The 18,478-nt window shown below is 44.4% G+C and overlaps 1 protein-coding gene across 1 annotated transcript in view; it reads right to left on the bottom strand.

Annotated features, from left to right (window-relative positions):
- Positions 1–18,478, bottom strand: part of PLCL1 (phospholipase C like 1 (inactive)) — a 190,479-nt gene that overhangs the window by 18,656 nt on the left and 153,345 nt on the right. The window contains exons 3-5 of the mRNA XM_079976956.1: positions 14,259–14,462; positions 9,316–9,391; positions 1,923–2,032 (exon numbers count right to left, since the gene is read on the bottom strand). Coding sequence (XP_079833082.1) covers positions 1,923–2,032; positions 9,316–9,391; positions 14,259–14,462 — 390 coding nt within the window. The remainder of the gene's footprint in view (positions 1–1,922; positions 2,033–9,315; positions 9,392–14,258; positions 14,463–18,478) is intronic.

Raw genomic sequence — 18,478 nt, 5'->3', positions numbered from 1 at the left:
GGTGGAATGTGGCCAGATCATTCAATGTATTAATCTTATTAGCTAAACTGGATTTAAGTCTGAATAAGAAGATACCCCCACATTCATTTGCACCCTCAAATAGGGATGGGAGGGAGAGAGTCTAGTTTGGTTCACATTTTAATGGAATCTTCCTTAGTCAAACATCACAAAACAATACGGAAACCGAAATGCAACAGCTTTTCGAATTGAAATTTCCCTGAATGTTGCGATGTTGTTCTCCAACCAGAAATGTATAATAGCATGCAAATAGGCATTATATTAGGAGAAACGGCTTGCAAAAATGTATATTTTGCAAAATTGCATACAAGTATATGTACATTAGGATAAATGTGGATTCAAATGCTGAATTTTCATGCGGACGGTTATTTTAGGGAGGGGGCGTTAACTGCAAACCGATGAGGAAATTGGTGAAGATTGGAAAAAATGAAAAAGCAAGAGAAAGCAAAATTGGCAGATGCATCCATCCCTATGTTCAGATCCCCTTTGTTGGCATTTCCACAAGACAGCCTACACACTTTATGTTCCCAACTCACTTCCAAATCTATCACTAGATTTCTGGAAATAAAATGCTACTTTGTTGTTGTTTTTAAAAATCTTAATCAAATTATTTTAATATGCTCTGGCATTTATACAACACCGCCTTATGTTGAATGAAACCAAGTTGGCTTATACACCAACTGACAGCAGCTCTCACAAGCACAGATCTTTCCGAATCCTGCTCCCAGAGAACATTTCTAACTGGGAGACACCTAGAATTAAATATGATGCTCTGAATCTAGATTAAGTTACTCAAGATTTAATCCAACTGAAACCAATGGAACCATGAGACTAACTTAAGCCCTACTGGGCTTTAATAGAGCGAAAGTACAACTAACTTACAGGACAATCCTAGTCATGTCAACTCAAAAGTAAGTCCCACTGGTTTTCAATTGGTTTTATTATCAGGTAAATGTGCATAGAGGGGACGCAGGTGGCGCTGTGGGTTAAAGCCTCAGTGCCTAGGGCTTGCCGATCGAAAGGTCGGCGGTTCGAATCCCTGCGGCGGGGTGCGCTCCCGTTGCTCGGTCCCAGCGCCTGCCAACCTAGCAGTTCGAAAGCACCTCCGGGTGCAAGTAGATAAATAGGGACCGCTTACCAGCGGGAAGGTAAACGGCGTTTCCGTGTGCGGCTCTGGCTCGCCAGAGCAGCGATGTCACGCTGGCCACGTGACCCGGAAGTGTCTCCGGACAGCGCTGGCCCCTGGCCTCTTAAGTGAGATGGGCGCACAACCCCAGAGTCTGTCAAGACTGGCCCGTACGGGCAGGGGTACCTTTACCTTTACCTTTAAATGTGCATAGGGACAAAGCCTTAGTCTGGACCTTTTCTTCATGCAAAACATGCACTCTTTCGATGAGCAACGACAAGTCGCACTGTGCTAGTAGAAAACCTTATGCCAAAAGGACCATGACATAGTGCTACTTTGGATATAACCTGTAGTCATTTTAAGAACATAAAATTAGCCAGCTGGTTCAGTCCAATGGCCCATCTAGTCCAGCCTAAGGAAAGCTTGTAATCAGGACATGAACACAACAGCAGTCTACCTACCAGAAATCCCCAGCAACTGGAATAAATTCTGTCTCACAGAAAGGACAACTCTACTTTTGGCTGTCCCCTGAAGCCAAAGAAAAACCAAAGAACTCCACAGACTATAAAATGCTTACAACCAATCTTATTAAATTTTATTTGACTAAGGATTGCTTTAATCTCTTAATGTAATGAAATGCTCCTCTTCTTTATGATTGTCATACATCAGCATTTTCCTGCCATCATGTTAATATTCAATATTCTTTTCCTGTTAGATGTAAGCAGAAGTTTCAGACCTAGATTCTCTAGAGAAGGAAATGTGTCACTTTTGTACTTACCTTTAACACAGTGATATCCCATGCAAAACTCTCAATGGCTTTGCTGAGCTTCCTTCCTTTCAAGCCTTCCTTTGTTCCCAGGTCATGAAGCTCTTCATGCAGTTCCATTCCTAACAATGTATTTGGCACATGAACAAAGAACAAGACATTGAGGGAAATGCAGTTACATATTTAAACAACAACAACCCACATTTATGGGTCCACTGTGCCCCACGAGGATTTATATACACAGTATATGTACACCATCCTCCTCATGCCATCCAGATGTTTGGGGCTACAACTCTCACCAGACCCAGTCAGCAAAGTTGGTCAAAGTTCAGGGAAGATGTAATCAGGACATTTTCCCCAGGCTGCGTGTCGAAACAGGGATGGTTATGCAGTCCTATGCATATTTACTCAGAAGCAATTTCCACTGCATTCAATGGAGCTCTTACCAGAGGAAGCATGCAGCCTTGCATATTAGAGAAATATATACCGTATTTTTTGCTCTATAAGACTCACTTTTTCCCTCCTAAAAAGTAAGGGGAAATGTGTGTGCGTCTTATGGAGCGAATGCAGGCTGCGTAGCTATCACAGAAGCCAGAACAGCAAGAGGGATTGCTGCTTTCACTGCGCAGCGATCCATCTTGCTGTTCTGGTTTCTGAGATTCAGAATATATTTTTTCCTGTTTTCCTTTTCCAAAAACTAGGTGTGTCTTTTGGTCTGGTGCGTCTTATAGAGCGAAAAATACAGTAATTCATTATAGCAACAAAGCATCCATGAATCATACTGTTTCCACATGGTCAATGAAGGTAAAAAGGTAAAGAACCCCTGGACGGTTAAGTCCAGCCAAAGGTGATTATGGGGTTGTGGCGCTCATCTCACTTTCAAGCCAAGGGATCCAGCGTTTGTCCACAGACAGCTTTCCAGGTCATGTAGCCAGCATGACTAAACCGCTTCTGACACAACGGGACACCGTGACAGAAACCAGACCGCACGGAAATGCCGTTTACCTTCCCGTCGCAGTGGTACCTATTTATCTACTTGCACCGGTGTGCTTTTAAACTGCTAGGTAGGCAGGAGCTGGGACAGAGCAACAGGAGCTCACCCCATTGTGCGGATTCGAACCACCAACCTTCTGATCGGCAAGCCAAGAGGCTCAGTGGTTTAGACCACAGCACCACCCACATCCCACATGGTCAAAGAGGTAGCAATGGAACAGTGGCAAAAACAACAAACAAACAAAACCACGGCAGGCAATGTTTCTCCAAGCCTCTTCTCAACTCCTCCTGAGAATATTCCAAAGGGAATTTGAGGAAGGATATCCCGGAGATGCTTACTGTTAACCATGAGCAGTAGCTTAACATTTAGTTCTGGTTCATACTCACTAAAGCATGCACCTCAAAGCTGTATCTGGGCCACTACTGCATGGAAGAGGCAGGCTCCTTGGGGCAATTTAGGTGAGCACAGTGGGCGAAACCACACTCCCATACAAATGATTATTGCAACAGGGGGCTGCCTTTGAAGATGGCTCGGAAACTGCAGCTGGTGCAGAATTCAGTGGCCAGGATGCTTGCCGGGGCAATATGGTTTGAGCATATAACACCAATCCATGACTGACTGCAGTGGATGCCAGTTAGTTTCCGGATCCAATTCAAAGTGCTGCTTTTGACCTATAAAGCTTCAAATGGCTCAGGACATCAATACCTCAAGCACTGCCTCTCCCCATATGAACCAACCCAGACTCTGCAAAAATCATCTGAGACCCTTCTTCATGTTCTCCTTCCACAAGAGGTGTGGAGGGTGGCAATACAAAAAAGGGTCTTTTCTGCGGTGGCCCCCCGTTTGTGGAATGCTCTTCCGAGGGAGGCTCGCCTGGTATCGTCATTATACAGTGGTGCCCCGCAAGACGAATGCCTCGCAAGACGAAAAACCCGCTAGACGAAAGTGTTTTCCGTTTTTCAAGGCGCTTCGCAAGACGAATTTCCCTATGGGCTTGCTTCGCAAGACGAAAACGTCTTGCGAGTCTTGCGAGTTTTTTTCCTTTCCCCCCCCCTTTTTCTAAGCCGCTAAGCCGCTAATAGCGCTAAGGCGCTAAGCCGCTAATAGGGATGCTTCGCAAGACGAAAAAACCGCTAGACAAAGAGACTCGCGGAATGGATTATTTTCGTCTTGCGAGGCACCACTGTATATCTTTAGGCACCAGGCAAAAAACTTTCTCTAAAACCAAGCTTTTGGCCTTTATCTGTGGCCTTTTAGAAGTGGGTGGGAGGTTTTTAATGTAAACCCCCCCCCCCTTGGTTTTAATGTACCAAGTGGAGTTTTTTGCCTGCCTGCCTGTCTGCCACTTTGGGTTGCCTTGGGAAGATAAAGCGACTAACAAATTTATTAAGTAAATAAATAATCCGGCCGAAGGAGTTATGGCTGCCCATCAGTTCATATGTTACGTTCTTCATAAGAGGGCTGCACCTGTTGGACCACTCTGTATGAGGAAATTGGTCTCAGTCCAATGTGTACTCCTATAGACCCCCTGTTTGTTACCGTATTTTTTCTGTGTATAAGACAAGGTGGAGATTGACAGCCGCTATTGGGCATGTTATTGGTGGCTGTGGCAAGGGCTGGTGTTGATTGGATATCGCTGCGGCAATTGGGCTGATGACTGGCAGCTTCTGCCGTTGAGGGGACAGACAATAGGTGGCTCTTGTGACGCATGTGAGTGTCAGAATAGGTCAGATGGGTGAGCGATTTTCTGCAATCCCCCCCCCCAAAAAAAGCTCAACAACTCTGGGCAATCCCCCCCCCATTTTCTTAATTTGGAGTCTCCCCATCTTATACACGGGGGCGTGTTATACACGGAAAAATACGGTATTTCCTCTGCCATAAGTTGAGCCATGTTGGATCAAACCAAAGGCCCACCTAGTCCAGCACTCTGCTCTCACAGAACACCACCCTCCCCACCTGAGATTCCCAGCATCTGCTGGGCAAAGGTATGCTGCCATGGGCACGCTCCAGGTAGGGAATATGAGCATCTGTGAATAGGGCAACCAACTCTGCCTTGCATCCATAGGCACATGCAGTGTACAGTGGTACCTCAGGTTAAGTACTTAATTCGTTCCGGAGGTCCGTTCTTAACCTGAAGCTGTTCTTAACCTGAAGCACCACTTTAGCTAATGGAGCCACCCGCTGCTGCCGCACCACCGGAGCACAATTTCTGTTCTTATCCTGAAGCAAAGTTCTTAACCTGAAGCACTATTTCTGGGTTAGTGGGGTGTGTAACCTGAAGCGTATGTAACCTGAAGCGTATGTAACCCAAGGTACCACTGTATCTGGTAAAACAGAACACACTGGTGAAAAGGCACCAGAATTATCATGATGAAGATGTATAGCTCCAATTAGCTGTGCTGCCGGCAATTCCCCTGTGCACAGTAATGTGATTTTTCTTCTCAGAGAAAGAAATGTTTATTTATTTGTTTGTATGTTTTTGTACAAGTAGAGGACCTTGGACCTAGCTGCAAAGAATTAAATGCAGATAGGCTGTAGCAAAATAACACAATTACCTTAATTTGGCTGCGTCAGTGGAAAAAATATTGAATGCAGTTAAACCAATTCAAGCCTTAGTTATATGGGCTTCATCTCATTCAGTTGCTTTAGTAATATTAATCCAGTTACTAAATGAAATAAGCTCTGTTTAAACAAGGTTTTAACGAAGTAAGCAAGACTGTTACTGAGGTTTGTGCTGCTTTAACTAGATTAATTCTAAAATCAATTTAATTAAGCTGATGATACTTTCTAATTGAGGTAATCTCTAAAACAGATGACATGCGCACACACACTCACAGAAGGAGTAAGGCTTTGGGTCATCTAGATCAGTGTTTCCCAACCTTGGGTCTCCTGCTGTTTTTGGACTACAATTCCCATCATCACTGGCTACTGTTCCTGCTAACTAGGGATGCTGGGAGTTGTAGTCCAACAACAGCTGGAGACCCAAGGTTGGGAAACACTGATCTAGATACAATAAGCAGAACAAATCATTCACCACTTTGGTTTGACAGTTGGCTCCCTACCCCCAAGTGAGAATCTTTGTTGTCAGATTCAAAAGCAGAGCTAAGAGATGCTCACAGAAAAAATTACTTAGCCTGCTTGGCTCATACTACAGTAACACCATGGTTTGCCGTATTTAAATACCAACACGGTTTCGAAAAATTATTTAACCAGTCCATGCTAATGAAAACTCCTCCTGTCCTTAAGACTTCAGCAAATGCCTTCTGCAGTTGTAGAGGGAAGGTACTTTAGTCCCGCCCTGGGACCTTCAAGTGAAGAGTGGTCTATAAACATTTCAAATGAATGAATGAATGAATGAATGAATGAATGAATAGTATTGCTTGTGACCTAAGGCATTGGCTGTGAGGCTGAGGGGTTAGAGCAGGCATCCCCAAACCCAGCCCTCCAGCTGTTTTGGGACTACAGCTCCCATCATCCCTAGCTAACAGGACCCCTGGTCAAGGATGATGGGAATTGTAGCCCCAAAACAGCTGGTGGGCCGAGTTTGGGGATGCCTGGATTAGAGAGCAATCCACAGAACCCTTTGGATTTTCCTCTATAATTCAGAACGCATGAAGTGAATGTGTGCTACACTAGCTGTTAAACGCCAATCAGACTGTTATCCCACCCACCAAATTTATTATTCATTTATGAATCACCTTTAACACATGTCTCAAGGCGATTTTCAGTCATAATATAAAAACGGAGAAAATTGTTTCAAAAACAATACAAACACACACACACAAAAAGAAAAACCTGAAAAGAGGTTTAGAAACAATGAAAATAAACACATTTTCTTCCAGCTGGAAAAATATCCAATTAAATTGGTTTTATTCTTATGATGCTCATACTGTATGTTTGAAATTTATGGATCACACAGCCGACCTTGTTCTATTTATTCTTCTTACAATCAATGATTTTGACAATGAAACTTTAAACGAATTGAATAAGGCGCTGTGATATGGATAATGATGTTTTAAGGCCGGAAGATGCTCTCTAGGATATGATACTTTGAGATTATAAGATGTTCTGTGGGCTACTTTATATTATTGTGCACATGTTTCATCTTGGACTGCTGTTATTCTTGAAAACAACCATCAATACAAACTTCCCCAAGACAGATCATATAACCTACATTGTCTTGTGCTCTGCTTTGCTCCAGGGGCTTTGAGTCTGGAGCAAGAAGATAAACTTGTATGGGAGATGTAGGTTATGAGCTGCCCTGGGAAAGTTTGCACTGATGGCCATATTACGCAGGGGTTGGGAACTGAATCCCGACAAAGAGCTGGATCCAGAACTGGCCCACCATGTGCTTATGAAAATCCGCAGGCTGTTCATCTCAGCGTAATCGCAAGAAAGAATATCATACGTCAAATATCACACGTCAGGATGTATGGAGTTTACTGGAAGTAATTTTGATGCTTTCTTTTTTAATGTAAATTTGCCCAGAACTTGTGGCATTAGTTAAAAGCCTTGCTTTGTAAACCCTCCCATTTGTAGACAAAGTGACAGCCACCATAACCATTTACCAATCCTAGGATGCCTGTCTGACAAAAGCAATCCCGCACCCTGCCCACTTATTTTATGACTGTATTTTCTGCCATCATAAAAAGCTGTACCTTTCCGGACAATTAGTTCAATGCAAGGATAATGGATCAAACAGCCGTAGTTAAATGCTCCCGTCTCATTGATTTCAGTGAAAGAGACCTTACTGCATGCTTGTAGGGAGGGCGGGGGCTTAAACTGCACAGCTTAAGTAGCTGCTTTTACACACTCGGATACTATTTCAGAGGTTTTTCCTCCTGTACAACACAGTAGTACTTGGGGCACTGCTGTTCTCCCGGCTTCGGAGAGCAGCCCATCACTGGCACTTCCCAGAGCGAGAAGGGGAGTGGGGAGGTGTGGATTGCTCAGAGCTGTCCAGTTGGGCAATGCCAAGAGTATCAGATTGGCTCGGCCATGCCGTGCCAGCACAGTCCTGAGCTCTCCATGCCTTGGCAATTCCCCTCTGCTAAATTCCAGTGATGTGACGTGTTCTGAAACAAGGAGAACAGTGCTGGTCCCCCACTACACCACCACATGGGTCTCTAATGTTACCACAGGAGCCCTGGGGGTATGGGAGCGCTCATGCCACCTTTCATGATGTGAAAAAACCTGCCCTGCCATTTTCCAAACGTTCCTTTTTAAACTCCTTTGGCATTTAATTTCTTGAATCCTCTGTGTCCTGTCTCAGTATTACAGACCATATCTGACCTGTTCAATGAGAGACGGGGCAGTGCTATGAATGGACAATCCCATGGGCATTCTGGTTGGTCACTGTGAGAAGATGATGTTGGACTAGCTCCCCAATAACAGCCTCCCCTATGGGCACGGGTGGCACTGTGGGTTAAACTGCCGACCCCAGGGCTTGCTGATCAGAAGGTCAGCGGTTTGAATCCCTGCAATGGGGTGAGCTCCTGTTGCTCGGTCCCTGCTCCTGCCCACCTAGCAGTTCAAAAGCATGTCAAAGTGCAAGTAGATAAATAGCTACCACTCCGGCGGGAAGGTAAACGGCGTTTCCATGCGCTGCTCTGGTTTGCCAGAAGTGGCTTAGTCATGCTGGCCACATGACCCAGAAGCTGTACACCGGCTCCCTCGGCCAATAAAGCGAGATGAGCGCCGCAACCCCAGAGTCGGTCACGACTGGACCTAATGGTCAGGGGTCCCTTTACCTTTACCACCCTGTACCTGGAGGTCTCAGAGCGGTTCACAGAAAAGATCAACATAAAAACAACAATATATATATAATCAAAATAAAAACAACAACCCAATAATACCCCCCCCAAAAAAAAGAGCAGCATTTTAAAAGGGTATAGGATGTCAATCAGATCAACCAAAGGCCTGGTTAAAAAGGAACGTTTTTCCTGGCACCTAAAGGTGTATAATGAAGGTGCCAGGCAAACTTCCCTGGGGAGAGCATTCCGCAGACAGGGAGCCACTGCAGAGAAGGCCCATTCTCGTGTTGCCACCCTCCAAACCTCTCGAGGAGGAGGCACACGAAGAAGGGCCTCAGAAGATGATCTCAGGGTCCAGGTAGGTTCATATGGGAAGAGGCAGTCCTTGAGGTATTGCGGTCCTGAGCCGTTTAAGGTTTTATAGGTCAAAACCAGCACTTTGAATTGGGCCCCGAAACTAATTGATAGCCAGTGCAGCTGGACCCTAATCTTTGGACTACAACTCCCACCAGTCCCCATCAGCACAACTCTGCTCCCACCTCCTGCAGCAAGGAGGGATATTGTATCCTTAATGGGCAAGAGCTAGAATGGAAAAATATTTGGGATGATTATTGCCAAGGAAGTCTCTTGAGTATATTTAAAACTGAAAGAAGGTTACCTGCTTTCTGGCACTGAACTATCTTGTCGTAAACAGCATCTGACGTTTCTATAAGGAATCTGCTTTCTTGAATCATCTGTCAGGGAAAATAAAACAAGAAAAGTTGCTTTTACCAGCTTTGCCTCTCAGGCCAGAATCCCTATGTCGAAAAGCCCTTATTCATTCACTCCTCTAAAACGCTCCCCATTTTGTAACAGAAAAAATGATAAGGGAGATTCAATGAACAGTTTATGTCAATTAGGCATTATCTTGACAGACAGGGGGAAATGCAAGATACAATGTCAGGAGGAAATGAAGGCAGGAGACAGACAATTACAAGCTTAAGGACATCAATGCCTTGGGTACTTCCAAATGAGCAAAGCTGTCTCTCCAGTTGCAATCATGCACATACTTAACTTTGGAGTTGTTTCACTGAAATCAGCAGGACTTCCACGTGAATCTCCATGGTATTCAGCAATCAACTGTGTCTTGTCTCATTCATGATGCTGCCAAATGTTTCATCCAACTGTTAGGTGACGCATTTGTGAGCATCAAGTGTAAGGTAAGAGTCTAGGGCCCACCATTTCCCATTCCCACACAATGGATGAGGAATAAGGGGAAAGCCGACATGAAGCTGTTTCCACCCAGCTCTCATTTAAAAGCAGGGGCAACTGTAATTTTTATCACTCAGAAGATCGGGAGTGCAGAGCCTCCAAAGAATTAATCATAGGTAAAGTAAAAAAAAATCAAGCTTCACAGTACTTCATGGGGGAGGGGGAGTCATGCTACACTTTGTCTCCTTTTTAAATAATGCTGAATGGAAGCACCGGTACTGAGTTTGCACAGTGGGGAGGCACAAGGATCTCAAATAACTGTGAATACCAAAAAAACAAAACAAAAGTAACCCTTAAAGAATGTTTATTAAATTATGCAGCTATTGGGAGGGAGAGTGGAGAGTGCACTCCTTTAAACATCTAAAAAGGTATCCCCAATTCTTGCTTAGTGACATTCCATGCAAACACAATCCAGCTGACATCAAAGCAAAAGCAATGTGCATTGTGTGAAGTTTTACAACCAAAATCCCAACACTTTCGTAATGAGGAACTTTTACCCAGAGCAGACCTACTGAAAGGTTTTTGTGTGGCACCCAAAAGTTGACTACATATCTCTGTGTGTGCAGCTTATAGATATAGATATAGATATAGATATAGATATAGATATAGATCGCTAAAGAATTGATGCTTTTGAATTCTGGTGCTGGAGGAGACTCTTGAGAGTCCCATGGACTGCAAGAAGATCAACCCTATCTATTCTTAAGGAAATCAGCCCTGAGTGCTCACTGGAAGGACAGATCCTGAAGCTGAGGCTCCAATACTTTGGCCACCTCATGAGAAGAGAAGACTCCCTGGAAAAGACCCTGATGTTGGGAAAGATGGAGGGCACAAGGAGAAGGGGACAACAGAGGACAAGATGGTTGGACAGTGTTCTCGAAGCTACCAGCATGAGTTTGACCAAACTGCAGGAGGCAGTGGAAGACAGAGTGCCTGGCGTGCTCTGGTCCATGGGGTCACAAAGAGTCGGACACGACTAAACAACAACATACATATACATATACATATAGACTCTCTCTCTCTCTCTCTTTTACAGGGTGGCATTCAGTGTCACACTAATTTGATGATTACATCACTGCAAGCATTTCTGCTTGCCAGACAAAACAATCTCCCTAGTACAGGGGGCAGAAGGAGAGGGGGGAAGCCCCATTAGGCTATCTTTCACTAGTGCACTGTGTTAGTTGAATCTGGCCCATATGTTTATTGATTGATAACTCCCACATACCCCTTGCTGTGATTCTGTTAAGTCGAAAGGTTTTTGTGACCCCCCCACCTCACCAATAATGTGTCCCTCTAAAAAATGCCATACCCAACTTTCACACTTTGACCCCCCAAAAGGTGGCCCTCACTTCAAAAAAGATTTGCCGCACCTGCACTAGACCATTTAATCCAATGGTCTGTGGGCAAGACTGTATATGGGATTATTAAATAAAAACAAAGATCAGTTTACAGTTCAAGCATTTTGACTTAAGGTGACTTGTATATCCAGTTCTAAAGGCGGCACAGCAGCCATCAGTGGTGGGGCATATAGTTGTCAAGAGAAAGAGAAATGAGAATCAGACAAACGCTCTTTGTCTGTTTATACGGGATAAAGCCAATAAAACAGGCAGTTAATTGTTAGAAAGATAATTACTAAGGGTCTCTGAGCAACTGCATCTGCTTTGTGTGAAATATCGGAGCATTTCATGCACCACTGAACACGCACTGCCACGTAGACGAATTTCCTTCAAAAATGTATTCACATGACTACTTTACAAATACACACAAATCTCAATCACTCAGAAAGTGTATTATAATGTATTTAATGAGAAATTACACACACACACACACACACACACACACACACACTTGCAGTCTAATCCAATATGAGTTTTGCTCAGAAACAAAACCAATTTCTATTGGTGTGGTTTACTTTCAAGCAAATACATCATTAGGCTACAGTTCTCTACGTGTTATTTGCAAGTCAGTCGACCCCACTGAACAATATAGGGCTAACTTCTGACTAAACCTGCACTGAATCAAGCTGCAAGATCCATGGGTCACTGATTTTAAAGGACACCTATTAAAAGATTTACACCCTAACCCAGGTATCAATACCATCATTTCCATATTCAGGTACACGTCTCTTAAATTCAGGAATCAGGATTATTGGGTTGTTCTTGTTTTTATTTTGATTATGTATTTTCTGTTTTTATATTGTGATTTTATCCTGTGAACCACCCTGAGATCTGTGGGTATAGGATGGTATACTAATAATAATAATAATAATAATAATAATAATAATTTATTTGTACCCCGCCCATCTGGCTGGGCTTCCCCAGCCACTCTGGGCGGCTTCCAAAAAAGATTAAAAATACACTAAAAACTTCCCTAAACAGGACTGCCTTCAGATGTCTTCTAAAAGTCAGAGAGTTGTTTATCTCTTTGACATCTGATGGGAGGGCATTCCACAGGGCGGGCGCCACTACCGAGAAGGCCCTCTGCCTGGTTCCCTGTAGCTTTGCTTCTCGCAGTGAGGGAACCGCCAGAAGGCCCTCGGACCTGGACCTCAGTAATAATACCCACTAAAATCCTACCATATACTGGCTCAAGTTCCTAAGCCTAAGAACTACATAGCTAACCTCAAGAACCAGTGCGAGCCAGTGGCAAGTTGGGGGCTCCGCAAAACTGCTTGGCTGAGGTGAGGGCAGCCATGCACTCCTCAGCCAAGCAGTTTAAAGAAAAAGAGGGAGGAACAAGCTGTATCGCAGCCTGGCTGATGCAGCTAGATTCTCACTCTGTGCTGGCATGAGGGGCAGACTACATGTCAGGGAACTGCCATCGGAGCCAGAGGGAGGGCTCCAGAGGGATTCTGCAGAGCGTCCCGGGAGGGAAAGAAGCAGCCCATCTTCTGGGGAAGGAAATCAGCGTAGCACCAGTGGAGAAGGGGGGCAGATGGGGGAATCGGCGAGGTGGCTCCATGACTCCTTGCCAGGGACCAGCAGGGAGAGTAGAGGTCCTCCGCTGCCCACACCCTCCCTGCGCAGAAGGCTTCCGCGCAGGGAGAGTAGGCGGAGAATAGGCGTCAAAGAGCTTCTTTGCTGGAAGAAGTTCAAGAAACGCCCACTGATGGATTCTGCCAGCGAATGAGACAGCCACGGGCAAGTGGCTGTCCGGACAGAAAGGGTTCACTCAGGCAACCCAGCCAGGTATGGCGCCGATTTACGCATGAGCAACCGCTAGAACCATTACACTGCGATAGTGTTTTCACTCAGCAGCATATCGCTGGTGAAACCGCCGCAGCTCTGAGTCCCTCTGTCTCCAGCAGCCGGCTGCAGGAGCTGCAGGGAATCAGGAGCGGTAATGGTTTCACTAGCGATATACCACTGAGTGAAACCACCATCACGGTCTGCCCTTTATACCGGTCCTGGGCAATATATCAATATATAGCCCAGGCCTACTCCCCAGGGAGAGTCGCCTGTCGCCACCATTGAATATCTTTTTTAGAATCAGGCAAAAACATTTCTTTTCTACTAGGCCTTTCCCTTTTAATTATCCGTGGCCTCCTTCAGTGAGTGGGACCTTTTAGTCCTGCCTTTTGAAAAGATGAAAGCATTTTAGATTTTCCTCTTTATTATTATTATTATTATCCTGGTTAAATTTATGTTTAATTGAGTTATTGTTGTAAGTCACTTTGAGTTTGTTTTGTTAAAAAAGTGATTAATAAGTTTGATTGATTAATTAATTAATTAATTAATTATGATATCTTCTCATATCTCCCTATCACACATCTATTGCCCCATTTGTGTACTAACATGGTCATCTGATGCTTCTAGCAACTGGGGGGGGATACTTATTTCCAAGTGGAAAACATTAAATCCATTTTGTATCCTATAATAGATACCAATACAGACCAGTGGTTGTCAAGAGGCTCCTCTATCCTATTTGGGAAAGGTAGAAGATGCTACACAGAGAAAGGCATTGATCTTCTTAACAGGCTTGGTGCTGATGTTTATTTTTATATAAACTCAATATCATCATCATCATCATCATTAGCAGTGGCAAAGTTTTTCTCGGTGGTTGCAAGAACCAATGATCCCTATATTCTGAACAAAATGCTTGTTTAACCTGGAGGTAGGCTGTATGAATTGTGTATTGCTTTGTAATGATTTGTTTGGTCTCTGGACTGTAATAAAAATTGATGATGATGATGATGATGATATAAACTCAATATAAACAAACAAACAAACAAATAAAGTTGAGTTTGGGGAAATACAAGTCATAAGCCAATATGAAAGTCTATGAGAAACAGAGTTAGCTCATGTTATTTCCAATATAAACTAGATAACAACAACCAAAAAAACCACACCATACCAGGTCGTATGCCGCTAGAACCTTCTTCTGCACATCTGTCAATGTCCCCAAAGGTTCTAGGTAGGGGAAGTTGTCTTTCATGCAGAGGGCCACTGAGGGAACATTGTCGCTGTTCATAAGGCGTGAGGACAAGGTCAAAATGCACTGCTTCAGATTGGTAATTGGTGGGAGTCCACAAAGCTCTTTAAGAGACACAATTGCATTCTGTTGAGGAAAATAAAAGCATCAGTTTATACTTACGGCAGGGAATCATTCCAATTTATTTTATAGAGCTAACTGTAACTGTAACGAGGAACACTGGACTCTTTAGAACAGCGATGGCCAACTTTTTTGGCCTGAGGATTACACTAAAGGTTCACCACCTATTGGAGGACCGTATGCTAGTGGTGGGTGTGTCAGAAGCGGATTTAGAGCAGCACAACTGGTTTTCCCACACAGGCACCTAATCTACTGCCTCCGACCCAAAACTTAGTAACCACTTGCTTTGAGAAGGAAGCATGAGAGCTCTGACAAGGTTCTGGGGCATAGCTGTCAACTTACAGATTTGAAAATAAGAGACCAGCAGCCTCGAAAATAAGGGATCAGCAGCCAAAATAAGGGATTTTCCAGGCACAGGTATGTTCAACTTCTGAGCCCTTCCGAGCCAAAGGCAGACAACCAAGCCAGCAGCCAAACGAAGCCTCAAGCGGTGGTTCCAACAGCACAGCAACCCGGCAAAGGGGATGAAGCAAGGGAAACCACCGTCACCTCTCCGCTGGGAAGCGCTGAGCAAAGGCGAGTCCCCAGGCAACGCGGCTGATTTGATCAGCACAAGGCATGCAAGCTCCACCCCCCAGTCGTTCTTAGACTCCTTATTGGGTGAGCAATGCAGCCAAGCAACACAGTTGGAGCCTCCCTCCTCCCTGGCCGGCAGGGAGGGAGGGAAAAGAGCTGCTTCCTTTGAAACCCGGGAAATTTAAGAGACATAATCAATAAGGGACAGCAGCGGGACATGGCGCTGGGATAAGGGACTTTCCCTCCAAATAAGGGATGGTTGACAGCTATGTCCTGGGGTCCACCCACCTCTTTCCCTCTTTTCCCAAGCCTAGTTAGTGCTTGCCCAGTTTTGGGAAGGACACAAGGAGGGCTCAAGGAACGTGCCAGAGCCTCATGCCTTCTTCCCAAAAACCAGCACCTCACTCACCCAGTTTTGGGAAGGTGGCACAAGGGCCGGGGGGGGCATCAAATTTTGTACATCACAGCAGCTTCATAAGCTTCCCATGGAAGTGTATTTCTGTAAATACATGAAGTGGTCCTTAGAGACAGGGCCGATGCCAGGTTTCAGGGGACCTGCTATGGTGTCCTAGTGAGCCCCCCCCCATTCACTGCTAAGTGGGGCAGCAACATGCTACCCAGCTTGCCAAAGGAATGCCAAGTGAGAAGCTGCCATCTTAATTTCCCCAAGAAGCCTCTCAGTCCGACATCAGAGCCCCAGAAGCATTCCAGGGAAATGAAAATCACAGCTACTGCAACTTAATCACTTGGTGCTTCTCTTTTGAATGCTGGAAACTTTTTAAAAAGGAAGCCACAAGCAGGAGCTGAGGGCCCTCTGAGAACCATGGGCTCCACCATTTCTGTAAACTTATCAGATGCTGATTTCAAGCCTGCTTAGGGATCTCGAGAAGATTTCAAGGCTTAATTTTCTTCAAGAACATGCAATAGACTGAGCTCTATTTTATTCTATTTTTATCAGCATTCAAGTTTGCTTTTTTTCTTAATGAACTGTCTCCTAAAATGTGTGCTCATATGCATGAGCCTTAAAATATTTCTCTTGTGTTTCCTTTTAAGACAAAAATAGAAAGGTATCTGCTTGATTTTCCTGAAATACTCAAAACTAGAGTCAGGGTGTATTTAACGTCTCACTGAATAGCAATGTGTGCCCGGTATTTTTAACCTATATTTTCAGGCTATAGTTAAAGGCAGAAGACTTGTCAGCATTCAATAAAGGGCACAAGCTTCCATCGTGGCACAGCTGCATCCTCTGACTGACACATTGCATAAGGAGTCAGTTTACAAGTCATACCAGGAGACTACAGACACAACCGAAAACCAATTTTCCGTTTTAAGCAGGCATTAAGGAAACCTGGGGGACTCAGGTGGTGCTGTGGTCTAAACCACTGAGCCTCTTGGGCTTGCCGATCAGAAGGTTGGCAGTTCAAATCCCCGCAACAGGGTGAGCTCCCGTTGCTCGGTCCCAGCTCCTGCCACCCTAGCAGTTCGAAAGCACGTCAAAGTGCAAGTAGATAAATAGGTACTGCTCTGGCAGGAAGGTAAATGGCGTTTCCATGCGCTGCTCTGGTTTTGGTGTTCCGTTGCGCCAGAAGCAGCTTAGTCATGCTGGCTACATGACCCAGAAAACTGTCTGCGGACAAATGACGGCTCCCTCGGCCTGCAAAGCGAGATGAGCGCCGCAACCCCAGAGTCGTCTGCGACTGGACTTAACTGTCAGGGGTCCTTTACCTTTTAAGGAAACCTGGGATATATACACCTTGGAATGCTAGCACCCAAGAAGCCTATAGGAGAAGCCATTTATTTCCTTCAGGGAACTCTTCCAGAAAGCTGGACATTATATATGCCCTATCAGTGCCTTTTCATGCACTGAGAAAGACAGCTCTGAAAAAGCACTGAGGAAAAGAGGTGCAACTCCCTCCCAGATCTAGCTCACCCCTACTGGGCATGGAGCCACAACACAAGCTTCCTGGAAGTGGGCTTCCTTCCACTTCCACTTACCAGGAGAGAAAGAGGTGAGTTTCTCCAGCACTGCATCCACCTTGCCCCATAAGCAGCAGCACCCCACTCCCAGGAAGCAAGGGAATGAACAAGCCAATCAGACGTTCAACATTACAGCAGTGGACTCTCTCCCAAGTACAAGGGAACTGAAGGATGCTGTGTGATGCAGTATGAGCCTTATAGCAACCTAATTTAAATTATTATCCATTACACATGTGTTTAGTCGCCGCCTAAACCTCTTCGGCTGCCACAAACCATTTTGTTGCTTATCAAGTTCAGCAGTAGCAGATTTGGAGAGAGTACAAAATTCCATTACTCCAAAGGCCACCTGAATCCCATCAATCCCAAATTATACAAATTGGCACTGAACCTGCATTCTGCTACATACCATTGTAATCCAAGTAGGACAGAAAATGAATGGAACATCTGTGTGTATGAAAGTAATTATAGTCTATAAAAGTGAAAGAGCAACTCTCCATCATTTGGCTATACTAACATTTCTCGTTTTGAGTAGGGCTTTTTTCTCTCTTTTTCTGTACAAGCATATTTACAAACCAGTTCCCAACAGGAATTTACAAAAACACCGCTTTTAGATATAATTAAATCAGCTGCTCTCTCCATCTTCTGACAGACGGCAAAGGGTGTTGTTATCTAAATGCATATTGCAACCTCATTCATTTTTGTGCTAAGTGTAATTTGTCTTTAAGGTGTTTCAATAGCAAGATCTGTATTTTCTCACCACTTGCTTATACATTATGGTAAGGATAAAACTGTTTGCATGAACTGTAGGCATGTACTTTCACTTGATTAAAAAAGTTCCATGTCTGCGATTCAACCCTTCTTCTTTAAAACATGTTGAAAAGAAGGATGCAGCGGCGGGGGGGGGGGGGGGGACACCAAGTTTTATAGAACAAATGAATTAATCTTTCATGGGGAACTTTAAACCCTTTGTAGGACCTGCATCAATATACTTTATTTTTCCTGGTGGAAATTTTTAATTTATTGAAGACCATTCCTATTAACAGAAGAAACTAGACTACTAGTCCTGTAATATTTCATGAAACAGACATTTAAACTCTGACTTCTAACTTCTTTCAGTGCCAAATCCAGTGCACACAAGAATGCTGTTCTTAGTGTGCAGGGACTACAATGGATTTTAGCATGTTTTCGGTACTGGGCTGCGTCATCAAGTCTGTGTAATACAGAGATATACATACAAAAATACACTGAGAGTATGCGGTCATGTATTAATTACTGCATACACATATGTATTTGTTTGCAATTGCATCTGGTTTCTTCAGTCCTTCTTCGGGGGGGGGGGGGACAGCGAAGAGAAGGTCATAGGAATCTGGCATTTATGTGTACAGATGCACGGCCTGAATCACAGCTGATGACAGTATGTGCAGTGGGGGCAGGCATGCAATCTGACTGCCTTGCCCCCTCCAGAAGAT

The sequence above is a fragment of the Podarcis cretensis genome (assembly GCF_951804945.1).
Source record: "Podarcis cretensis genome assembly, chromosome: 1".
Taxonomy (NCBI): Eukaryota; Metazoa; Chordata; class Lepidosauria; order Squamata; family Lacertidae; genus Podarcis; species Podarcis cretensis.
The sequence above is the reverse complement of the archived record's forward strand: the minus strand, read 5'-3'. Positions and strand labels throughout refer to the sequence as shown.